Source organism: Nyctibius grandis, chromosome 11 (genome assembly GCF_013368605.1).
Source record: "Nyctibius grandis isolate bNycGra1 chromosome 11, bNycGra1.pri, whole genome shotgun sequence".
Lineage (NCBI taxonomy): Eukaryota > Metazoa > Chordata > Aves > Nyctibiiformes > Nyctibiidae > Nyctibius > Nyctibius grandis.
In genome coordinates, this window is record NC_090668.1 from 17,042,964 (window position 1) to 17,069,312 (window position 26,349).

Consider the following 26,349-nt stretch of genomic DNA (forward strand, 5'->3'; position numbering starts at 1 on the left):
CGAGCCTCCGCGGTGCGTGCGGGGCCTCGGGCCGGGCTCCGCAGGCCGGTTTCAGTAGAGGGCACTCTGTTCCCAGCGATGGCGGAGCCGCTCTGCCGTGCTGGGGAGACGGCTACACGGATTGGAAAAGTTTCCAGTGCAACATATTTGAACAAACTCTTCATCGGTTATGTTTAGTTCACTGGAGCGTATTTTTAACTTCAGTGGCAGGGATAATAGCCCTTTTCCTACGTGTTGCTCTGACCGGACTCGACGAAAGCTTGGGACATCAGTGGAAGCCGTAGCGCAAAGGTAGAGAATTTTAGTGTTGCTGTTTAGCAGCTCAGAGGAAGAACGAGAGCAAAGCTGTAGTATGGGACATACTCGTCAGATTTACAGTAGGAAACCTAAAAATATCGTAGGGGCAGCATGATTAAAGACCTCCTCGGTGTGTGAGCAGATCTGCAGCTGTATTGTGAGAGTTACTTGGAGATGAGACACAGGATGGTTGTGGTTTTGGAAGCTGCTTTTCATCAGATTTGGGCGCTGACTTCACGGTAGCCTTTGCCCCTCGGGGGAAGGCGAACCACTTGGTCCCGGGCTGCCGGGGTCTCGGCCGCTGACACCGGCGCCCCGCCAGTGCCGCCTCAGCCGCGGGGAGCGGGGGGGAGGGCGGGCCGGGCCCCCTTGGCCGGCCGCCTGCTTGCGCTGGCCGGGGAGGCAGAGGCTGCGCGGGGGGTGCCGAGCCGCGGCGGCGGAGCGGGCGCCGGGTCGGGCCGCGGCCCCGCGCCGCAGGTGGAGGCGCCCGGGCGCCTCTCGGCGGGGCCGGGCCGCGGCGGGCGGGCGGGGGCGGCCCGCAGCCAGCAGCCTGTAGGACCTTGGCTAACGTGCGGCGGTGGGCTGGAGCCTGGCGTGAGGGAGGGGCCGCCGCTCGTGATGCAGGATGCTGTATCCCCGGTGCCGTGACAGGCGAGGCTCTCCGCTGCCCTGCGAGAGGGAAGGAGGCGCCGGCAGAGCCGGGCCCGCTCCCCGCCTCCCTCCCGGCCCCAGCCCCGCTGCGCGCTCCCCGCCGCGCCGGGCGCCGCACCAGGTGGGTGAGCTCGGCGGCCGCGCCGGGAGAGAGGAGCCCCGCGGCAGCCCGGGCTGGCCCTCGGGCAGCGGCAGCCTCCCGGACCCGCTTCCCCGAGCGGGTTCCCGCAAGAGAGGCGGGCGGCGGGCCGGGCGCCGCGGGCGGCTCCCCCGGGCGGGCCGGTCGGGTTCAGCGTAAGCGGGGGCGGCCGCGGTGCTGGGCGAGGGTGGTCCGAGAGGGCAAAGCGGCGCGGGTTGCTTGTAGAGCCCTTGGGGAGCCCAGGCACCGACACCTGTGAAGTACCGGAGTCGGGTGTGTTTTGCCAGTTGTGGCTCTCGGCAGTGCCTGGCGGGGGGGTGTGTGTGTGAGAATCTTCCTTCTGTTATTGCCGTAGTTGATTGAAACTTTTGAATGAGAAAAGCATCGAGGAGTGCTAAAGGTTTTGGGAGGGAGGGGAACTTTTTATTTTTTTTTGGAGGGAGGGAATAAAACTTATTTCTGTAAGGAATCTTAATTGTGTTTAGTTGACAGGTGCAAGAACTGTTTGGATAGGTGGTTTTCCTTTGGGTTATCTGACCTTTTAGAAAGGAGTACTTGTTTTGAAGGAGAGATTTGCATTCGCTGTAGGGCTTTGCAAACTAGTAGGGTGGTGGCTGGGAGGAGGAGAGGGAAGGCTGTTTGTGTGTACTAGGGGTGCGTAGAACTTATACTATTTTGACATCACTGTGGTAATGAATAGTCTGAGGCAAAAAGATGTATTTACGCTAGGAATTAACACAATTAGCAGCATTATTACGTTTTTTTTTTCTTGTTGGCAATCTTAAATTGAAGTTTTTAGTAAAAATGACTGACAGTTTTATGTTGGCCCTGTAATAGTGATGATCACTAAATTGATGGATTTTTTTTTTTTTCTCTGCCCTGATCACTTAGTCTCTGAGCTGTTATGATCAGAGCTTTCAAGGGCAGTGCAGATGAGTGCTGAAGTCCCAGGGCTGGGTTTTCAGCTTTGAGTGGGTGAACGTGCTGGAACAGTACATGAGAAATCCTGTGCTCCTTGGATTTTACCTTCCGGAGATCAAGATGGGAGGGGTTCCCAATTTGATAAATTTTCCTACATTCGGGAGATAATCAAACTTGCCTACTATTGCCAGCTTTCCCAAACCTTTCATTGCCACCCCCAGCCCTGTTCCCTAATTAGAACTACCTCACCCCGCAGGCTGTGCTCATGGCATGTACTGCGCGTCTGCTCCTCTGGCCAGCACAAAACTCTGGTGTTTGCGTTGCATTTCTTCCAAAGGCTGGTTCCATGCCTTTGCCTAGTTTGCGTTAGTCATTGAAATTCTGGCAAAGCCCACTTGATTTTGTTTGTAACTTGAAACAATTTCTCTCAGCAGAGCCCCAAGGCACAAGGATGGCCAGCCCTAAAGCCACAGGGGTCTCCTGGGAGCTAGCTTGGATTGCTGTTGCTATCTATGCTCATCTACAGGTAGGTAATGGACTTGTTGCTATTGTCATGCCTGGTCCTTTATCAGATGATCTGGCTACACACTTTGAATTACTGTTTTTTTAAACAGAAAACTGCTGAAGAACTGCAGTGTAAATAAAAGGCTCCTGATGAGAAGGTTTGCCTTTCACGGAGCTGAATTTCAAACATATCCATGTGGGAAATTAATATTCTCTCTCTTCCTAGTAATATTGTACCTTACTTTACCAAATGGGGACCAAAAGGAGATCTTGCCAGATGTGTAATGCCGTGGGCCTTTCTAGGCAGCACAGCTGCTCTTTGCCACTGGGAGGTTTAGCACCTGATAAATGTTAAGATACTGTAAGTGACAAGGGTTATATAAATACCTGGGTAGAAACATCTAAGGCACTTGGAAGTCAGTGTTGAGGGAGAAGGTGGTCCAAAAAGGTCTTTGCTTCCAGTGTTCAATGAATACAGGAACCATGGAGGAAAACCATAGCTGCCAATTGATCTATTGCCTGACACGTGAGCCTGATGAGTTCCAAGAAGTGAGTATTTCAAGAAATATGGTGTGCTGGCATGCAGCAGAGATGTTGTTATAGTATGTCATTCTCTATACTGATAGTTCCTGCAGCACAGAACATTTCAAGGATTCCTCAGTTCTTAAATACACCCAAATCCAGAAATCCTTAGAAAAGGACAGCTAAATAAACTGGAGAATATTTTTTTGAAATAAATAGCATAATTTTTTGAAGTATTGTAGTTTTTGACGAAAAAGTAAAATCTTGAAATTTTTTTTTTTTTTTTTTTAATCAGTGATGCTCTTTACTATCATACTGGTGTGTACTCTTTGTACTATTGCAATGCTGAGAAATGGTGGTTTCAAACTGGAGCCTGGTGTGCTGGGCATTGTACAAATGTACATCCTGAATAATTTTGAATCAAAGGAAACACAGCAGGCAAAAGTAAATTTAAAAGCAGTATGAAGAACTGAGGAGACTGTACTAGACAGCTGAGTAAGCTATGATTGATTTAGGGTGGACTTTGAGGTTTAATGTAGTGGGAATGGGGCTGCAACCCATCCTCAGTAGCACTGTGTGCTGCGAGTCATTTGGCAGCTACCTTTTGATGAACGCCTCCTGTATCCGTATTATGGTGGCAGCTAGTCATGAAAGTACACTGGTTACTTGAGTAAAGGACTCGTCATAAAAGTAAACTGATTAGATTGCTATTAATTGGGCTACATTCAGTGCATGTCCAAGCAGACAGGGCAACAGTGGGATCTTCTGATTTTTGCTTGCATTTTTCTTGTGCAAGAACAAAAATGTTACTGGTTTTCTGTGCCTGTTCAGCTTGTATTTTTGTGTTCAAGCAGTTGAGTGATGCTGTAATAACTGGCCCTATAAAACACTCAAAGTAGTATGTAAAGTTCACTTAACAGTTCTGTTCAAGATGAGAACAGAAGTTCAGAGAAGGGAAATGTCAGTTTTGTGTTTGGGCCTTTTGGTCATGAAGAGACTTTTTTTTTTTTTCCTTTTACAGTATATTTCTTTTATTTTTTCTTTCATATTTTTCTTATTGTAGAACTGGAACCAGTAGTGGCATAGTTTCCTCTTCTCCACGAAAGGTTTGGCATAGCTTCACTTGTCTCTTTATAGTAAAAACAAGCCAAACACATTGTTGTAATCAATAGGCTGTTGTGAGTATCTTTATGAACAATTCAATCCAGGTCAAATTTTTTGGTCTTGATTGTCCGTTAAAATATTCTAATCTATTTGGCATATTTGAGTCATTAGCACTTAACCCCAATCTTATAGGAGGCCTTTCTGCTCCTAAGTTTTAGGTATTTTATCACAATTTTAGGCACATTAAAGGTATTTTATATTATTTAACATAACATTTTTGGTGTCCAATAACCATTAATTCTTTAATTGGTTGCTTGGGGCCATGCTATATGGACCACCCGCAGTCATTCTACTCTAATATTGTACCATAGCTTCCACTTGTGTTGTTTTTGGCTATTAAAGTGCTTATGTCTGGAGCTAATCAATTAGAAACAATCGGATGCTGGGCAAGGTCACAAGTCTATGTCATGTCACTTATGTGCAATTGATTAATTTCATCCTGCTTGAGGCAGGTACAGAATAAAATAATGACCATTTTAAAATAATGTGGTGGAAATGTGGTATGAATGTAATGCAAAGAAAACTTTAACAGAAGTTGTGAAAAAGAGGTAGCAATTACTGAGAGAAATGAAAGTTAACTTTGGTTATAGGAGCACTTTCTGATTCTCCATAGCATGGTAAGAAGCACAGCATGGTGTCTAGCTGGGCTTCAGGCTGAACTCTGCCCTTACAGATATGCAGCATCTCAAGTTTGACAAAATTATTTTGTCAAGGGCAAAGCAGTGGCAATACTAGTAGGTAAGTTAGATTTCATAGGATAACCCAGTGAATAGTTTACCACTGAGCATTGCTGAGCTGCCTGTTCATTAAATCTGATCTGTGACCAAGAGCAGTGGCATAAACTTGACTCAGGAGGAGATGGCTTATGGGCTAGCCTTGGCTGTGTTCTTTTGCAGACATGGAGCCTACTCGTTCTGATATGTGCCAATATAAATGAAGTGAATGGATCTGCATTATTCAAAGCCAACGGTAATCCAAGCAAATGATGCCTATGTGTTCTTAAAAACAAAAACACCCCTGCCACCAAATCATAGCAGCAACATGGAATAATTTGTTGCTTCTAAAGATTTAAATGATGAATCTATCCAAATAAGTTACTGTATTTCACAGACTCTATGTATTTGTGGACGGTAACTATATCCTTGGCCTCAAATCTAACTATTCATGTGTATTTATTGCTAAATACGGTGTAAGAGGCTCCTTATTTTTGTCACATGGCAGCAGGTGAGCTCTCAATACTACAGATTTTAGGAGATGGTTAAGCTAATAAACAAAATAGAAGTATCCAAGTCCAATTTTTTTAAGCGATCTATTGAGTACATGTGGCTCCATATTGGTAATTGAGAAGTCAGGATGTTCAGCCTGGTAACATTCCTTAACCTTGTGATAACATTCCATTACACCATTCAGCTAGACACTGTTATATTTGTTATGAAATGTATTTAAGACTGTATATCTGTATATTCTTACTAATGGATTAATGGCAGCAAGAAATGATGGCTAGCAGGTTCATATAGACAAATATATGTCAAGAATTTTACACATGGGTTCATTTTATATTTATTCTCTGGTATGTTGTTTTCAAATCAGGAATATGCTGATATTTTCTTAGGTTCCTACAGTCCTAGTTAAACCCTCTACAAGTCCATTTGTTTCACCTCCAAAGACCATGGGGTTGCTAATGTCTGAGGAGGGAATAACAGCAAACACATCATGCCTGGATATTAAAAAGCTTTAGCTCTGGGCTTCTATGGAAGGGAAAGTTTCATAGGTCACATATTCATTGAATAAACTGTTTGTTGCTCCCATGATTTATGTTTCTGCAATCCCTGCCTGCATTATGTTTTTTTCTAACTATCTGTGATGTTTTGGATGTAAAGGATATACATGCTGAAAACATTATCTTATTCAAAATGATTCTGCCATAACCAATCTGCCAAAGACTACCAACATAGTAAATGTCTTTAAGGTTGAGTTTTGCAAGGCCAAAAATCTGATGTCCATTATATGACATAGTGGACTTGGAGACCATCTTTGTGGAAAACCTTTGGAATATTGTTTTACAGTCACTGAATGTATTGCACACCAATGTTCAGAAAATAGATTATGATCTACATGCCATACAATAGTAAGGAATCTTAAATCTCCAGTAACTTTAATCAAAAATATCAGGGTGAGATTTGCAAGCCCAGAGTTAAATCTAAAAAGTTTCACTTTTTTGTAGGCAGGCTGCAATTCTGCACCCATCTGGAGTATTGCCATCAGCCTCAATAGGCCTGTGGTTTTATTCTTAGTTTGAAGACTGAAATGCCTCTGCTACAGACAAATAACACTTTTGAAGTTCTATAGAAGTGTTCTGACTTAAAATATTCATTGTTATTGACAAGATTGTAACTCAGTGACAGCATTACCAGAAAACTTATGTAAGTTTCTAAACTTGCTTTGAATTTATGACTAATAATGATTGTTCAGCCAGTGCTCATAGGATCTGAACACTGTTACCTCCACTTTACAATCCAAAAGAGTTGAATTGCTATAAAAATTGTGATGAATCTATCTTGTGACTCATAAAAAAAATTCAGCTGTGGGAGATGACCAAGAGTACAGATGATACTAGTGAAGGGATCCTTTTACTATTTAATTTATTTGTTTTCATTTTCTCAGTAAATATTTTTATCATAGTGATCATGAGTGATGCTTGCAGTGATACAACTCAGGAAAATCAGCTCAAACATGGTCCAAACCCATTCATTCTGATGTAGCAAAGGTGGTTGGTCTCCATATCCAGCTAGATTTTGAATTCTGTATCTACATCTTCAGACATGGGTATCAGTGCTCACTGTGACAATAATTTTTGTCAAGGTTACACTAAAAATTGGGCAGAGATTCTCAAATCAGTTGTGTGTAGAGCTGTAAATTGCTGTTTCCAAAATGAGATATTCAACAGTCAAACACTTTTAGAAAATTCTCAAGTGTAAGAATAATGTCTCACAACAGCCAGTGTCTTCTCATTTCTCTTGGACAAGTAGTGAAGAAATAAAGGAATACCTCTAGGATAATCTTTTGATTTAGCAGAGACTTGAATGCTTAGTCATTGATAATTATTCATTCAGGTCTGCTTGGTGCAGCTGGATCCTTCATATTCCTTACCAAACTGGGGCATAAACAGCACTGAGGGTGCCGGTTTCGCATAGTGCACCAAATTCCATTTCTGCCTTTGCATCACAGAAAATGTACATGATTGATTGTACTGATATTAAAGCCCTTTTAGCGTTCATTGAGAAATCATGATTTGGCCATCCAAAATAATGAGTTTTGCTTCAAAAGAACATATATTGAAAAAGCGGAGTCCTTTTTATTTGCTTTTACTTCTAGAACCTGTAGGGTTCACGTATTTTTTTAGTCTGCAATTTTTGGGCTTGAAGCTTTTCTTAAAATAGTTCTTCATGCTCACCTGAATCCAGGAGCTGGGGTTTAAGTAAACACCAAATATAATGTAGCTTGCAACAAAGTAGTAAAATATATTATTTTCTGTGATAGTGGAAACAGATTTATAATTGTGCCTCTATACTTGTTTGTGTAGTAAGGCTATGCAAGAAATCTTTGGGCATGAGTTATATCATACTGTGCGAATGTTGTACTTTAGTGTTAAGTCAGTGTGGTGTTAAGATTTTATATAGTTGATAATACTGATGATAGTCTTGTGGCTGCATACAGTCCACCCCAGTCTTACTTGAACAATTCCAGTGTAATTCTTATTATGCAAAATCTCTAAACCAGACACAGTTTGTGCATGGTGAAAGAGCGGGTTTGTTTTTGAAGTACAGTTTGCTAGTGAGCACAACATTCCTGAAGGGACACTGGATATAGCCATGGCAACTCTGGAGGGACAACTAAGACCCACATAGGAACTGTATGGCACTGTTCTGATATGCCCTCTGCACTCACTTTATTGTCACTGATAGATAAATAATTCTTTTAGGTTTTGAAAGCATGTATATAACTTTCTTTCCCATAAGAGGAGAACTTCTCTCGATATAGCTGAAGTATGTACGCTGTCGAGTGCTCTTGAATTTAAGGGTCATATTTTCAAAATGGCCTCACTCCAACTTCTTGGAGGAAGTACAGTTCTACAAACTCACTTTTGGATGACCGTCAGCCATGCAAGGGTGCTAAACTTAATGCAGATATAGCAGCATTTTCAGAAGGGTCTGTGTGATGTGGAGCCTTTGTTTTGGTAATTTTCAGTAAGACTTTGAGACAAGTAAAACACAAATACTTGTCTCAAAAAAATCCAGCTAAGCACCTACCAATACAGTTTTTGAAACAAGTAACAAGGTAAATTTCAATTAATCCAACAGGAACAGGGATTAGGTGCCTTAGGCACTTCCAAAAGTCTGGCTAAGCATTTGTAATCATATTTAGCTGATTAAATAAAAACTTTCACCTTTAAAACTCTTTTGAAAGAATAGGTTTCTGGTGTGTAAATTCTAGTACCTGGGTGTGTAGATATTTGATAATACTTGAGAAGTGCAAGTACAAGCATCATGTGTTTATAAAGGGAGGACAGTTTTTGAAAACTTGGCCTAATATATCCCTTCCAGACAGCATATTACATAAATTGTTTAGGAACAATGTTATTTCTGTTTCTAATTTTATATTTATTAGATTTAACATCATTATGGAGAGAAAATGAGAACAGTATTCTGTCTGTTTTGAGAAATGTGGTTTCCAAGAATTGTCAGTTTGTCATGCTTCTGGATCCACTAGAAACACAGTGAATGCAAGTCAGCTCGGCTAAATTGTGAAATAATATTAAAAATGCATTTACTATTGCAATTACTAGATTGCTGTTGTATGCTAACTGTTGTCATTTGTGTCACGGTGGGAGGTCCCAACTGGTTAATGATGGTGTTTTGTAGCATTAAGTAAGTGGAGCATTTGTTTATATGTGGAAATGTATTTCTGTATTTAATGTGTTTTTTTTTTCCTGTCATCAGGTGCTTTGCCAAAAATCAAAGCTGCTTAAAATTTATAGGATACAGTCTCCTGCACATGCAAGCAGAACAGGCTATAGTTTATAGTGTGTGTATGTAAAAGGACGTGTAGAAGAGGCTAAATCTATAGTAAATGCAGACGTGAAGAAGAAAGTTTTAGCTGCCTGATATTGCCTTTTAGTATCATGGAAATAAGACGACTTGGGCGTGCCTGCACTGCCACAGAATGCAAAGAATAAGGAATTGTCTTCTCTCAAGCTCTGTTTGGCAATAAATGTTCCCTGGCCTGCACCTTGCAGAAGCTCTGAGAAGGTTGTAGAAACTGGCTTTGTTCCCAGCAGGCTGATTCAGCAAGAAATTAACTAGCTCCAAAAATAAACCCCCCTTCTTGTTGCAATTTCCCTGCTTGTATATGTGGCTGCTTCAGGCCATCTGCTGGGATGGAGAAATGTGAAAGGACAATGCAAGTACTGGTTCTGATACATTCAGATTTGCTTCTTCTGATGGGAGTTTTCCTTGCTTTCCCAGCTACTGCAGCCCGTTGTTGGATGTAGCAGTGATGTGGAAGCAGAAGGCTAAACAAGCTCGGTGCTCTCTGTGGATGTATAACAAATGAAATATGCTAAAATATGATTTGTCTTCCTCTCTCTCGAGTTGTCGTTTATTAGATGTTTTCAAGGTCTCATTACTCAATTGGTGTTTTGTTTTCTTGAGTTTCCAAATAGTTTTAAACTGTTTCCTAGTTGACTAATATGGATGTTGACGGAAAAAACCAATAGCATAGTATAGTCTCTATTTCCTGCTTGGTAGATGATGTTCTAGTTGGAAACTGCCAGGTACATCCACCATGTTACTGATTCTTTCAGCTGATCTTATCAACACTTTTGTTAGAAATCAGAAGAAGGGAATACATCTATCACTGGAGAGATGTTGTGTATGCTGTATACTATGTAGGGGTTTTACTAATGCCACTAACTGATAAGGCTGCTTGAACAGGCTCTGGTTTTGTGGCCTAATTTTATAACTTTATTTATACGAATATAAGGTGCTTTCTGTGACTAACAATTACACTTTTCTTCTCGACCAATGATTCTCAGGTAAGCCTTATCATGCAACAGCCAGCTCAAAGCTTGGCAGCAGTTAACAGTGCAAATTGGATTATAGGAAATGCTATGAAGGGAAGGTGTAAAACAAAGCAAAGGGTATCATCCTTTCACGATGAATTCCTGGTTTGCCCACATTTGAGTACTGCATACAGTTCTGGTCCCTTTATGAATGGGGTGGAAAGGCCAGACGGGGACCAGCTGGTAACTTGTTTCTTCCAGCATAAGAACTGAGTGCCATTAAGTAAAACTACTAGGAGACGGATCAAAACAACGAAAGGTGATTGTCCTCTGTGTAATGATCTTTAGCACTCCTTGTGATAGGTTTTTTTTTTGAGTAGAAGGTTACAAGGATTTCAGGGGAGACAGGAAGAGTACTGGGAAGATCCACTAAGTGCTACTATATAGACAAACCACAGCAGGCTAAGAAAACTAGGTGAGTCCAGGGAAGTGTTGTACATACTTGGTCCAGACATGCTCTTTGGGTGTTCAGTTGTGGCTGCTATTGGAAGCTGATGGGCTAGATGGAGCCTTGGTCTGAACCAGTTCAGCTGTTCTTATGTAATTTTGATGTTCCTTGGGGCTCTGCTTGAGGATCGTTGAACTAGAAGTTAGAACCAATGCCTAGACCTACTGTCACTTGTGACTCATCGTTTAAAAACTACCATTAAAGAAATATATTCTCCAAACTCCAGGTGTATCTGGAGGTATATCCTGAACGCATAAGAACTTGCTCAAAACCTATGCAGGTGTCTATATTCTGAGCTGCTTTGTGTGTGCTTGGAATATTTTTTATTTTAACAACATTGTTATGAAATTTTTTCCTTTACAAACATTTTTATTATGTTTCTGGTGCATTTTCAAACTTTAAAGTTTTGGAATGATTTTTAAACTATGCAAGGAATTTTGGGTCATCTTGCTTAATTGCTGCAGTGGTTTCTTGTTTTTAAACAAACACTAGTGTTTCCTTGAGCAAGATAAATACAGAAATGGCTTCTGATATTTTACTAAATAAGTCTTGACTTAAATTCCACTTTCATTATGTGGTCAGTCCTTCTGTAAGACACAAATATTCTAGACATTTTCCCTGCATAAGTGAGCATTTGCCTTCACCCCAGTGTGAAACTGTGCACCCAAATGCTTTTCCCATTTCCTCTTCCTACCTCTTTCTGTTAAATTTAGAACACAATAGGCTGGTTAAAACTATATGAAAACCTCCAGAATGCCACCTTAATGTATGAGTTTTTACTATGTGGCTGTTTATCCTCTACTAAGAGGAAATTATAAATGTATTTTTAATGCCAGGAGGTGGGCTTAAAATGCCATTACTTATCCGGTGGGAATAGATTTGAAAATTAGTAAGCAATTAGATCAGTAGGCAAATACATTTTACTTACTGTTGCAAGTCTCATGGGCCTTTCAAATATCCTGTTAGTATCACCTGTTCTTAACTTGCAACCTTTTAAATCTTTACCTAGTTTTAAATAGCAGTGTTACTTTGAAAAGGAATATTTTCTGTAGATTTTTTGTTTTTATTTGAGCTGAATTTTAATGTTTTAATAAAACTTGCATGGTTTCTCCAAGGGCAACAGAGATGTACTGGGAACACTAAGCTTTTCTTGGAGAAAATTTCTTCCTGTAGATAACCATCTTGAGAAGGGCATTAGCTGGGATAACCGAACATGTGTGTCTTGTTCTGATCTTTTGAACTTGCTTGAATTATGTCCTTACCAAACACCAATGATGTATTTGTTTATAATTGCTTATTTTTCTTGCTGAATTTAGGTCTCTGTGAGCCATCTGTCATACGCCACATAGAAGCCACTATTAGGAATGGGGAAAATGTAGGAATTGTAGGCTTTCTTTTTTACTGTTTCAAATGTTAAGGCCAGTCGTGGAGAACACTGAAAAAAAAGACCTTGTCCTCTTCAGCTGTACTATAGTGTCCCATCATTCCTTGTCTGCCAAAGTTCATATTGAATCAGTGGTAGTATGAGCACTATAAAACCTCAGTGCTGAAAAAGATCCAGGCTGGGGAGCCCCGTGGACTTCACTGGGTTACTGTGCCACATGTGAGAACTTATTTTGTAAAATTCAGTCTTTCTGCTTCAACAGTACAACGTTCTGCACTTGACTAACAGTGCCAGTGAAGTCTGGAGGCACTTTGCCTGAGACATCAGTGGGAGTTTTTCTTAAGACCTGCCCATAGGAAGCACACTGAGGCTGAATTTCATTAGTGCTAACTAGTTGGTTATTATATTTCCTGTTGTGTGGTGTGAATCATCTCATCTCTTCTTCATGTAACTACTAAGGACAGATGGCATTTAAAGCTGTGCCTGCAACTGTTTTCTTGAAAATTGGCTGTATTTATCCCTCTGGAAAAAAGGCAGAGATAATAAAAAAGATAATTTGCCTGTTGCTTATAAACCTTGCAAAAGTTGAAGTGATTTCCACTTTTTTACATGTCACTTTTTTTATTGTGTGTCATTGATGACCATTTTATCAGGTGTTCCAGACCATCCCTGTTGGCAGAATTTCTCGTAACTACTGCAGAGGGAAACATCAAAAACAGTCCTTAGAGCATGTATGCCATTTTTCAGGAGAACTGAAGCAGAACATGGAAATTCACTTTTTAAAAATCGATGTGACTTTTTTGCCAGGTTTACTATATTCAGAAGATTCCTTTGAACCTTTTAAAGGGTTGCACTCTCCACTGCATGGTGCAGTTCTGCTAATGAAAATAGAGGGAAACACAAGCACACCATAAATAAGGAAGATATAGAGAGTTGATTTCTACATGTAGCATTTTGTCTGTGCATATGAAAATTGACATCATGGTGTTGGAATGTTGACTGTGTTTTGCATTTTGCTAGCTGCTTTTACTGGAAAGCATGTGTTTCAAAGGGAGTTTTCAATTTTTATAAGTCTTTGCCTCCATAATAGCCCAGTCTTATTTTGAATGTAGACTTCAGCTATGAAAAAAATTTAACTCGTGAAGTAAGAGATTCCTCTGGCACAAAATGTGAATGAATTATACAAACATTAATCAGTAATGTGCATGTCTGGATCATAATAGTCAAAGCCAACCTTTAGGTTCCACTGTTACCACTCAACATTGTCTTACTGTGTTCAAGAATGCCTTACTCTGAGAGTAAGGATACTAAGTTCTGAGGAACTCCTCTCAAGAAAAGCTGTATTAAGTGTGGAGAAAGCATAGCTGGCTACACAGAACCAGTCCTTTGTGAGGAATTTTCACTAATGTGCTTTCTTAGCTCCAGATGGATCTGTGAAAGAAGGGAGCTGAGAAGTGAAGAAAACAGACTAGCAGCAATGGAAAGTGGCACTAGCCCTTCATCTGGAGAGTAATCACCCAGATAAAATTGGCAAAATTCAATTAGATTATCTTTCAGTAGTGGGCTGGCCTCTCTCTTCAAGCTTCATAATCCAACTCATTTTCCCAGAGTTTCGGGGTTATATACTCTGTAGAAAGTTGGCAACCCAAGTTTCCCATGTCATCACCTCTATCCAGTCTCCCGAGAGAAGAGTTTCCTGGTACAACATCCTTGCACCTGCTAGTTCTTCCTCAGCTCTTCTCAAAATCAGACTACTCTGAACCCCTTCATGAAATTATTCCATGCTACTTAAGCAGTTTACTAATTTTTATAATAATGTGATTACCCAGGTGATACAGGACAGGTCCAGTTTCCATTAACCTGTGTTTGTGATGGACTCAAATTCTTGGTGATATTTTCAGTGTCTAAGGTTGATGGGTTTGAAAGAGTTAAACATATATATTATTCTGAGAAATTGCATCTGTGTCTTCAAGTTAAATCAAAAGTAGACTATACCTAGTACATGTCAAAGTGTATATGCCTTTGTGTGCAGAGAAAAGCTAGCATTTTTTTTTTTTTTAAAAGGAGCATTTAACACCCCTAAAAATATTATCCTCCCTTTTAGGTGGTGGTGTGCAATGTTGAAAGCCTCAACTCACTGCTAAAGTTTTAGACTTTATTCCTATATGTATATATATGGGAGTACGTGCATGTGTAGTGTATGTAATAGCACTAACAAAGTCTCAGGCAAAAGGAGGTTGTCTTTAGTTGAGTTTAGTCTGAATTAAGTGTTAGCCTCATATTCCTGAAGGACTCTTCTCTGCATGTAAGTTACAGCACTGCTGTATAAAACAATGTACAATGATTTACCCTTGTGTTATTTTTAGTTGAGAAAGTAGACACAATCAGATCTTTTTGCAGAGCTAAATGAGAATATTGGTCAAGAAAAATGAGGAATGATATTTCATGTTGAAGGGTGTGATGCTGCTTGCTAGGCTGAATACCTGCTTGAACTGGGGCTTGTAGTGGCATGGTTGGTCTTGGGAAGTGTGTGTCTGCTTGCGTGATCTATCTTTTGTGTTGGAATTGGCTCTTTTAATAAAGTAGCTTAGAAGAAAATCCTGTTCAGAGCTGCGTAACTAAGGTCAGGCATAATATATGGAGTGCTTGAATTGAAGTCAAGTTTAGATTGTTGGGGACATGCTTGATTCTAGTGGATCTTGCTTTCAGAAATGGTTATTACTCTTTGTTGGAGGCATATGCATCAATACTTGTTCTGTTCATCAATACTTGTTAAATTCTGTTCTACTTTTAAAATACTGGTGTAGCTCATCTACACACATTCCTATTTTCAGAGGGCTGCCCTAGCAGCCTTTGCTGTTTATTATGGGCTGTTAGTACCAGAAGATCTCTGCTACAGTAGTAGTTTTTCACTCTCTGTGGATTTGCAGGAGGATTGGTGTGTTACTGAGCTCTTCTGCAAAGCGCTGGAGTTGCAAAGGCCTCTCAGTGGGATCAGTCCATTCATGGCTGCTACGGAGGGTGCCTAAGAGCTCACATTTTTCAGAGACATTTAAACTGGCTTAGAGGGCTCTCACCCATCTGTTATTTTCCTATATCTTGTAAATAAAAAACCCATAAACCTTAACCGATTGAAAAAAATTCGTAATTATTCTTAATATTTCATCAGAACATTTTGATGTAAACATCTAACTTTACATCTCAAATGTTCAATTATTAATTGTCATGATAGCTGCCTATGACTTTTATTGGTTATTTCTAGAATCCTATTTCAAATATAGCAAGATTTGTGCAAGCTTATTGTTAGGGGTGAAATTTAAACTTTATTAGGATTAAGTGTTTAATAGTATAATTTGCTGCATATGTTGCAAATACAAGCTGCTATGAATAGATCCTCTGTTAAAAAAAAAAAGCATTTGATATGTATGGATTTAAATCTAATATGTTGTTATCTTTAACTAAAGGAAATTATAAGAACAGATTTAGAGAGAAGGGTTTATTCTATTAACTTTAATTTCTTTAAAATATTTTTCAGCTGAAGTTGATTTTGGTTTCTCTATTTTGACTTTGTTTAAAATGTGCTGTACATAACTTCCTATGTTCCTTGAATATTATTCTGAAAATAGTACAAATTGGCTGTTTTTCATATACATGAGAGGAGAAAAATAGTAGTAGTAGTAGGTGGAATATTTATTTAAGTGGGGTGCCCTGTTTTTCTATTTGTCCACTCACAGTAGACTTGAGGATTTAAGTGCAAGGTTTCCTCTTATATTACTGGAATTTTTAAATGTAATTTTTATACCTTGTAAAGAACTGGGAGAAACGCTCTTCCTTTTCTCCATGTCTTGAGCCCCCAGCCTCCCAGGAAGCAGTAGTACAGAACACTTTTATTTAGAATAGGTACTGGGTTTTGGCTTGATGCTGAAGGAGCAAAGCCAGGAGGGCAGCACAGCTCTGCGCTTTCCCAGTCGGCATGAGGCATTTGATCTGTGAAATGCTGGTGATTGGTTTGGATTCTTATGGCTTTTAGACAATTTGGAATGACTTTGTGTTTGTAAATGGCAGGAATGGTTTTGGCTTATTTTGAGATTCAGACCATATTAAATCTTCTTGGCATAGGCATTTTAACTTGGAGATTTTATTATTGTCCCATACTTCCTTTTAAAGTGTGTAGTTGCTTCTTTGAGGATTTTATATAAGTAGGTAATCAAGTTTTTTAGCAATTGGTTGTATTTTTTTATAGAACAATTTGCAGTCAGCCCCTTCCTCTGTTATTAAAGCTGGAGTAACACAAAATGAGGGAAATCGCTGCATGCATCATCTTAACTCTAAGAAAGGAGAAGCACATAGGGAAGAGACAAATCTCATTCAGTCATTTTTGGATAGTTTTCTGCAAGAGGACAACAAATTTCAGATGTTGTTGTGGATGTGTAGGATTCCCTTCAGCCTTTCTACCAGGAACTATAAAAAGCTTGTATAAAGGCACAGAATAATTACAGCCTGAGTCAGGCCAGCAAGTTGGCTTTTTTCACTATAATCAGGATAAAAGAACATCTCTCTTGGCAAAAAGGACTGGGCTCTGAAATAGAGATGTTCTGGACTGATAATTCCAAGTACAGCCAAACTTGCAGAGAAATACACAGGTTAAGATTTATATTCGAGTCTTGTTATTTAAAATGGATGCTGTTTAGGCTTCATATAATAACATTTTACTCTGTAGAGTGCAGAGGAAGCCAGGCCTGTAAAAAGTGCAAATGAAAATAGGATTACTGCCACAGTGAACTTGAGCATGGCTTAACTCTGAGTGAGAATGTCTTATTGTTTACAATTTGTAAAGCAGTGGAGAATGTGAGGAGATGTATAATTATGCAGGATAAGAATAGATCAGCTGAATCGTTAAGAGCACAGTATTTCACACCACTGTTTGCAAATTCCCTAGATTGTGTAGGTTCTAGCTTCAGTAGTTTCTAGTGTCATGGTTGTCTTCAGTCTGAGAAGACATAGATATATAGAGCAAAGAAATCCTCTGCAATTAAATAAAAGGGCGGATGAATTTATTTCCCTGCCTTTGCACAGTCCATTGTTCTTGGATTCTGTCTGTATTTTGAAAAGTCTTAGAATGCTAAAGACAAACATATGAGAATCTGGAACCATGCTAAAGCTTGAGATACTGAACTGTTGGGGTTGGCCTCCTAGCTCACATTAGCTTGTACTGGCAAACTAAGAGCTGACTGCGGATAAGAAAATTCAGGGGAGGTTATTGCCACAGATCCATCCAAAAGTGCTCTGGTATAGTTGAAAAATATTCTGTAGGAATAATGCCCTTCTGTAAATCTTTAGAATTAAACTACGCTGTCAAGAATTCTGTCTAACCTTACGTGCAAATGGTAGCAGTAAAAGCAGCTGCTAGATATGTAAGAATAGGTGATTTTGCACTGTTGGTTGGAAACCAGGCACGTATTGGGAACTCTGCGTTTCCCCTTGCCCTTGCTGTTTTTATAAGTAGTGAGCAGACTATTCCTTGTCCTACAAGAGGCATGACAGCTTTTTGGAAGACAAGTTCAAGTGGATAAACCAAGGTTATGTGTACTCTTTTAGAATTCAGTATATAAAAGCTGCTTTTGAAAAGCTGTTCCTTAGTAGCTGTCCTACTTCTGAGAAAAATAGTGGTGCTTTCCACTCTGCTGAAGCAGAGGAGGCTGAATGACTCAGCTTCTAAAAGATGTCTATGTCACTTAGAGCTAATTGCTCGTTTTACATGCACGACAAATGCATTAAGAGATTTAATTGTACCAGCAGCAACAATAAGAGTCAGTCCCACCACAACCCTTCCTGTATTGGTCAAGGTAGAAGGGTTTTTCAGTAGCTTGACTACTGCCTCTACTTAGTGTTCAGTTGTGTGTTTAATTTTTAGTTGCTGGTAGATTCTGTGAAATGCTGGTATCGAGGTACGTGCTGAAAAGATATCACTCCCTACAGTTAGATTCTTCAAACTGCTAGAAAAGAGAAGACGACAGTTTATCTTACTAGCCATCTGCTATGCTATCATAAACTCCAGTACAGTATTCTGAAGGAGTAAAATTATTCTGTTAAATTTCCCATAGAAAGATAATCATTATTGGAAAGCAATGCGTGACTTATGACATGTCTCAATGCATCTGTCCTGGGAGCTATCTGTTGTACATACACATCTGCTTCTGTACACCCACACAGGATGGGAAGATATTCCTCCACAGGAAGGCCTTCCGTTCCCTCAGTATGCAGGTGGTATGTATTGGCAAATCCCATATTGTGGATATGGTAGCCAAGTTCCCAGAGTAATGCACACATAGTGAAGCAATTCGCTCAACTTCAGCTGTTTGAATGAGAATACAAGATGGGTGACTAGGAACATGGCCTATCTTTCAATGTTCCTTTTGTGATACCTATTTTAATCACTTGCTACTGGTTGCATTTGAAATATAGACCATTAGAGGGTTAAAAATGGTATGTTAGTAAAATCAGTTACAGTGAAGACACTTTGTACTTAAAATATTTAAAAAGAAAATGCAAAACATTTAAGAGGGCATCACAGTTTTTTTTAATTCCAAAACACTAGACAGTGTCTTGCCTTTGAATTACAGATGTTCTTCAGTGTTCTCAGTTCTTCATCCTTTTTCTGTTGTCATGTTCATGGACTGTCTTTCTGTAATCACTTGGATCATTTTAAAACTGCTTAATGAAATTTCTTTGCTGATCATGGAGGATGGGTGATAAAGTTGTAGTGTTGAAACTATCCTGATTAGAGCAGGCATCCTGTTCTGAATTAGCAGTTTCTATTTTCATTTTATGTCTGACTTGCTCAGCTGTGTCTTTTAACATTTCAGCAATTCCAGTTCATTCAGAGGATTTATTTCATTCTTTCCAGCAGCAGATCCTGTGTTTATCTTTTCTCACCTCAGTAAGAGCCCTTTCCCCTTTACCATATCAGTCCTCCAGCATTACTGTACACATCATGTAGAAGAACAAAAATGAGAGCCATTAAACTAATGACCATTAGTCTTAACAGTTGTTAGTGAACAGATGCCTCCAGTGCCTGTCACATGAGCTTTTAATTGCTCGTTTTTTTTACAGCTAAAGCGTAGTTATCTAAGTAGTGGCTTATTAATAAGTGTACATGTGAAATACTGTCAGTTAATGCTAGTAGATGAATTGTGACCAGGAAGGGGACAATCTTTGATTAATGGTAGGTCCACTTTTGTATTTGGTCTTTTCTGATTTGGAGACTTTGCGTTTTTTTGGGGTGCTTCTGCTTCTTCTGTTACATTATTTGCTTTTTGTTCACTTATTGACCTTTTTCTAGTCAGCCTTTGTTTTGTTAATGCTGGACAGTGTGTCTGGCTCAATAAAACACACAATTAAAACCTTGCCCTGCTTGAGATGCTTTCACTGGCAAGAGACAAAGGCAAAATACACTTGGAGAACAACTATTGCCTCTCCCCTCAAAAAAATAAGAGGAAATGAGAAAATGGATGGATCAAAAACAACAAGACTGGCATCACTGGACTGAGGGAATAATTAAGCTGAGATTTAAATGAGGCTAAATTTAAATATGTAACTGTGGATGCATGCTTAGAGAAGTGAGTTGCAGTGTTTGAACAGTGGGCCCAGGTCAGGGAAGGCATTTCAGCAGCAGAAGATCAGGTGGGAATGATCAAGCTACTGGAAGTCAGTGGCAATAATCTCAAAGTGGTAGATGACAACAGAGATGCTAATAAGACAAAGGTAATTTCTCGGGGAAAATGGCTCACTAGGAAGTAGCATGCTTTACCTGGTGGTTGGTGTATCAGTATTCCTGACATCAGTAAAGCACAAAAAGCTTAAAAGCTCTAGAGTATTTGCAAAAGTGCATTTGAGACTTAGAGATTGCGTGCTGTGAACAGTTTCTTTCGGGAATTTCTCTTTAAAATTGTGCTGAAACAGGTGTGCACATGTGGAGGGTGTTTGGCTGAAAGGCATTCACCTCATGTGCCTTATTAATAGCCTTAAACCAACATTCCTACAGCAGAGCCACGACCATTTAACTGCTTCCTTATTGTGAAAATGTGCCTGACCGCGTCAATGTGCTAGGCTGCTCAGTCCATAAACCCTGCAGAGGGACTTATTGCAATGGAGAAAGAAGAGTAGACGAAGAACTGGGTTAACATCACTAAAATTATCAATCAGGAGTGGTGGAAAACTAACAGTGGAAAAATCACATTTTCCTCACCATGTGTTAGACACATTCATGTGCTGAGTTGTTGTAAATCATGTTAGCCTGAGAGTGAACATCTGGCTGTGGCATTTTCTGCAGTCTAATTTCTTTCAGGTGAGAAAGGATTCATCAGCTAGAGGTAACAGGGAGAAGAACCATTTTGGTTATTTTCACTCCTGTTCAGGGTGGTCTGTCTTTGTAACACTCACCCCCCCCCAGCCCCTCTTTGAAGATATGTTGACAAGAGGGTAGCAGGCGCTTGCAGTGCTCTACTGAAGAAGGTGGATGAAGAACAATGTTAGCCCAAGCTCTGCTATTCCATGGGACAGCAGTACCAGGAGTGTGTTTATAAGTATTTGGATCACTCATGGGTGCTTTTAGGCCACCACGCACCATTTTTTCCATCTTGTCTGAAGAGAAGGGAGAAAATTATTTCTGATAATAAAGGACAGTGTAATAAAGCACAACCCCCCCTCCCACAGGCCTATTCAAAGGCCTAGATCAGAAGCTAGGCAAGTTCAGAGCAAAAATATACAGAATTTTAGCAATGAAGGTAAATAAATGTGGAAATAATGCATAAATTAGGTATTATTCTCTTTTCATTGATACACTCTAAACTGACGGAATCTTTTAAGAAATATTTCCTAATTTAAAAAGAAGTGATGAACTTAGAGCAGAAATTACCTCACCCAGTTCTGTTGCCTGTGTCGTGCAGGTCATATTAGTGCCTTTGGAACGTACAAGAGAAGTTCTGGCGCCACTGAGGTCAGTCCTCCATTTACTTGAGCCATTTCGCTTTGTTTATCTGTACATGCACAAGCCTTTACACAGCCTTATCTTTGTGTATTTATTCTCTGTGGAAGTCACCGAAGTAGGTCAGCAAACACTGCTGATCAGTAAAGATTGTTCTTGCGTCTTGCGGTATTTTAGTTTTAGTTATTTTAGTATAGCTGAGTGACCTTTGTGTGTATGACGTAAGTATATTCTTTTTTAGAGGGGTATTTCTGTATCCTACAGTAAATTGATTTGGCTCATCTCTGAAGAGGAATCTTGCCACCTTATTCTTCATATTACTGGATTATACCTGTTTATATGGTATTTACAGGACTCTTTGAGGGTCTCAGTGAGTTTTGTAATGGTAGATGTTGATTGTCAGAAACTTTCTAGCTTCCTAACCTGTCAAAGTTGCTTAGTTGCATGCTCTTTTGGTTCTCCTGCTTGAGTTTTGGGCTGTTTGATCTTCAAAATAGTTGCACCAAAGATGTATTTTCTTATTGAGAAATTATTCCAGTTCTTGGTGGCTGAGAGTTTGCCTATTTCCAGGTCTATTTCTCTTAGGAGAATTTCCAGTTATTTGCAGTAGCAGAGCAATTCTATACGTTTCATCTACCTGTTCAGTTGTGATAAACACCATGCTGTTGCTGATGACAACATTGCATAAACAGTATGCAATGAAGAAAAATGACTAGTGCTAGGGCAGGCTTTTTGGGGCTGCATACTTGCCAATTTTCCCCTGCCACCTGAATCAGAAGCAGATGTACTGAGATTGAGGGCAGGGAGAAAACCCCCTGTCATTAGCAATGAAAGGCATGGCAATGCCCTGCAATATATGATAGAGTCACTGTTGAGCCTTCCCAGCATGACAAAAGTCTCTGTTTATAATTGAACTTGTGAACATCTTTAGTGTAAAGATCTTCAGTATTTAGCTCCGAAGTATATAGTGGTTTAGGGCTTTTTTTTCCCCGCAAGTGCTGTGGTTTTAATATCATTCAATGCCCTGCACATTTCCCTCCTTTGTGTTTTCATTATGCAACAGGAATTCTCTTAAAAATCTGGATCTGCCACTAGTTCTAGCAGGTGTTTGGCTCCTGAGTGCCAGAGTTTTTTTTCTTACACAGCTTATGGATGAGAATTTCACTGCCCTTAGGCACAACTTCAACTGAAGTATATGAAAAGCATGTTACTATGTCAGTTCAAATTATATCACTATTAAAGAAAAAACTTGAAAGGAAATTAAATACAAATAATCACACTAACATAACATTAATGTTATAATTTAAATTAAAAAGAATCAGGAAAATCTGAGTCAGGAGTCTCATGTCATTCTTAGCCAGACTCTCCTGAGAGCAGCCATTGTAAAATGATAATGACAACTTTGAGTCATATGAGATCTCGTGATGAATAGTACTATAATACTACAGTATATAAGAACTAATTGTATTTTCTAACTCTATAATATCCTGTATAGGAACTAAGTATTGTGTAAAGTCTTGTATCCTCCTTTCTCTCATCATTAGCCTATTTATCTGATAGTGGCTAACATTTTTTTTTTGCAGTACCCAACAACGTGCTCGGTCCCATTTTGCTCACATATAAATATGTGAATTGCTAGCCACCTGTATTGTCTTCCTTGGTGTGCTTAAACCTGCACGTAGAAAGGTTGGTCATATCTAGCTGAGGATATTGTTCCTTAAATCCTGAATCCTGCAGTCATGTCAGTGTGGGCATGTCACTGTGGCCAAATGAAAAAAAGAGGTATTTTGCAAGTGCCGTGCAGAATTGCTTACAAAATGATGCCATGAAGTTTCACCTGCCCAAAATTCTTGCTTTATGTTAGCTTTTAGGAGGCTTCCTGTTTAGATGCAACTTCTGGTTACCTGGGAGCACTCACTCCTTTTTACCCATTCTTTAGCATTATTAGAGCAATTATCCAGTCTGGATGCTGAGGAAGGGGATGAGAAGGAAGTAATTTATTAGAAAAGGGTGATGCTGCCCTTGCGAGCCTATTGAGTGCTGTTTATCTCACTAGTAAAGAATTAGACACCTCCAGCCCATAGCCTACTACAGCCTGTCATTGATCTCATGTGGCCTGCAATAATCATCTTTTTGTATTATTATTGAATAATCCTAAGGTCTATGTTAATGCATGGCCTGCCAAAGCTACTAAAGTGCCTTGCTTGCCCCTCCATGATAGAGGCTCCTATCACTTAATGAAGGAATCACACTATATCCTTTCTCATTTAATTTTGTTCTTTCTTTTACTCCTTAAGCAATGTGAATCTTCATTCAGTGCATGTGTTGACTTGTTGAGCTTTTTAATTCCACTGCCTCTGACAGTGATCCTACATATCCTTAAACTGTGCTCCTTTCTTGCCTTTGGTAAATACATCTGCAATTCCTCAAAGATTATTCTTCCAGTCTCCTCCAGTATGTTACTGGAGCTACAATCTTGTCCATAGGTAAACAAGCAAGATTGCTTCCTGCAAATGAGTCCATTCAGTTGTTAGCAGCTTGACAGTTTAGCAAAAAAAATTCTTTCACCACATGGTGTTCATGATAAAGGGCACTTTAACAAAACTTAAAAAAAAATATAAAAAGAATTACAGATTATCCAGATTTCTTTGCTAAGGATGCTGATGGTACTTTGGTAGCATATTTTTTCTATGGAGATCATAAGGACCCTTAGAAACCTTCAGTGAATAAGAGAGAGAGTCCCATGAGAACTCCAATAATGCTCAAAGGACTTGATTTATGACAAGAATTTTACCAATTATTAGGTTACTAAATAAAGAATAAAAAGAGGGTTTTGTTTGGAATAGTGGAACATATGGTGAAAGAAGGAATAAAATAAATCCTTTTAAAGACTTCAATCACCTATGTTTGTCTTTCTTGCAAGACTTTAAGAAGAGGTTTTAAGGAAATAGTATTTTCTGTCTCATTTCCAGATTTTTTTAACAAGATATTCCTTCCCTTTCACTGTTTTAGGCACAGAGGAGAGTTCATCAAGAGGATTTTAGTAAAACTTCAATCTTTAAGAAAAAAAGTGAAAACATCCCCCAACCAATCCCCCTGCCCCAAAGCACCAAGCCTCAGAGAATGTGCAGGTAGAATCTTCCTTCACTGTTCAAAGCCTTTGTTAGAATTTCACGTTATCGTAAGGCAGTGCTTTATTTAAGATAAATTGTTGAACAAGACCTTTATATAAAACAAGTAAAGAAACAGAAGAATGTGACAGAGCAGTCAAGCTGTGCATACAGGAGATATGAGTCCAAGAATGAATTCCTTTTCCTCCATACAGCAGGTACAGTTCCTCCTCACCATACTGCCAGCTCCTCTCAGCCTTTCAACACTGATGGCACTGGCATACTTAATGCAGCTTCTCAGCATCTGTAAGGAGACTGAAAGCAGACATCCCACTATGCTGGGAATATAAGTAGTATCACCACTGTGGCAGTAAATCAGAAGACAGGGATTAAAATTATTGGGTTTTTTGTTATCTAGTTTCTTCTCTTCCTACTGGTAAATCCATATCTTTGCAAGCCTTTTTTCTTGTTGTTAAGAATAGGCTTGTACCCTTTGTATGTGAAACTCTACTCTCAGTGGTAATAGTAATACCCAGATTTTATAGTATATGTTTTATCCATATGCTGTAAAATGGCTTTTACGTTGGCTCTAAATATTGTTGTGCCCATTCCCCCAAGGCTAAACTAAAGACTTAGGGAAATAATTGGGCATTGCATATTTTGAAAGCAGAATCTGATCCACAGTCACTAACTTCCTGACAATAATTGGAAATGAACTGCTGTAGGGTCACCTCACCTGAGAGCTGTATTTTTGACCTTGGCTCTTATTTACGCAAAGCTAGAGAGCACTGAGTATCTAGTGTTATTCACAGTCCTAATAGTGTTACATTGTAAGGGATGTTGTCCTGCTGCAGATGTATTTGGGCCCTAGTTCTGTAAGGGTGTCGATGGGAACTTTGCCATTGGTATCAGTGGGAGCAACTTCAGTCTGCTAGTGCAGCTCATTTAAAAGCAAATATTAGGATCAAATCAATCCTTTGGAAAGAAGGCAGAGTCTGCCTAACACAGAGTTTAGAAGCAGCTTCATTGGAAGAAAGAAAACTCCAGGAGTTCATATTTCTTTTGGAAATACGAAACAGTTGATATTTAAGCTGGGTTTTGAAACTAAATGAGATTTTGGCTAAATACTACTGCAGCTTTTCAGTGAAAAGTTTAATCTTTTAGCCAGACCATAGCAAAAGAAAATATAAGTAGTTGTTGATAAATATCCAAAAGCTTAATCACCAGTATAAATTTTAGAAGGTACAGAAAAAGATTTTCAAAATGTGTTGATCTCAGTCTGCAGCCTGAGCTATGCCAAAGAAAATGTATTTACACTTAATCAAGAAAAATTTAGCTAGAAATGTCCTTTTGAAAAAGACTGAAAGATAGTATCTTAATTTAAAACCAAAATGATCTCTGTATCCTTCTTGTGTTCAGTGTTGGCTTTAAGCTGTACAAACCTACAGCATGAAAAAAGGTTTAGATTGAGCACTATTGTTTTGATGACATGATCTTAAACACATTCAAGTTAGTGCAATGACTCAGTGCTTGAATGGGCATAGGATGGGCTTAGTATGAGCAGCAGAGATGATGCAGGCGATTGCTCTCTTGCAGTTGTGAATATGATTGTGGTTATAGCTTAAATTCTGTTTTCAACAGTAGACACCATTCAAGCAACAGCTGAACTTCCAGTTTCTAAGTTGATTGCTGACAGCGTTTTACTGTGTCATAAATAGGTGGCTTATGCAAAACACTTATGAATTGTCTTTTGCTTATCCTTGTATGTATCTTCAACTTATGGGCACATTTTCCCAAGCTTATTTTATTTCTACATGTTCTAAACAGGTCTCGAATGAAAGAAGAAAAATCATTAGATTTGGGCTTAAATCAGATCAGAAGTCTGCCTTTAATACAGAGTATGCACCATGGAAAAACAATCCTTGCGTGTCACCCATGAGTTCTGTTCCTGGAAGAACTTTTGGTTCGGTCTTCCAGGTTGTCTCACCTGTGACTTCCCTGATGAAATCTGACAGTCGTGTTCAGTGTTTCAGGGTTGTTTTTTTTTTTATGAAGAAGCACTTGGCTTTCATCAGTTCAGCTGAGTTCTTTTTTTTAGAAGG

The 26,349-nt window shown here is 39.5% G+C and overlaps 1 protein-coding gene across 2 annotated transcripts in view; it reads left to right on the top strand.

Moving 5' to 3' along the window:
* Positions 1–227: 227 nt before the first annotated feature.
* ADAMTSL3 (ADAMTS like 3) overlaps positions 228–26,349 on the top strand; it is a 186,486-nt gene continuing 160,364 nt past the window's right edge. For both annotated transcript variants that reach the window (XM_068410394.1, XM_068410395.1), the window contains exons 1-2: positions 228–291; positions 2,443–2,534. In XM_068410394.1, the coding sequence (XP_068266495.1) occupies positions 2,460–2,534 (75 nt within the window). In that variant the 5' untranslated portion in view covers positions 228–291; positions 2,443–2,459. The remainder of the gene's footprint in view (positions 292–2,442; positions 2,535–26,349) is intronic.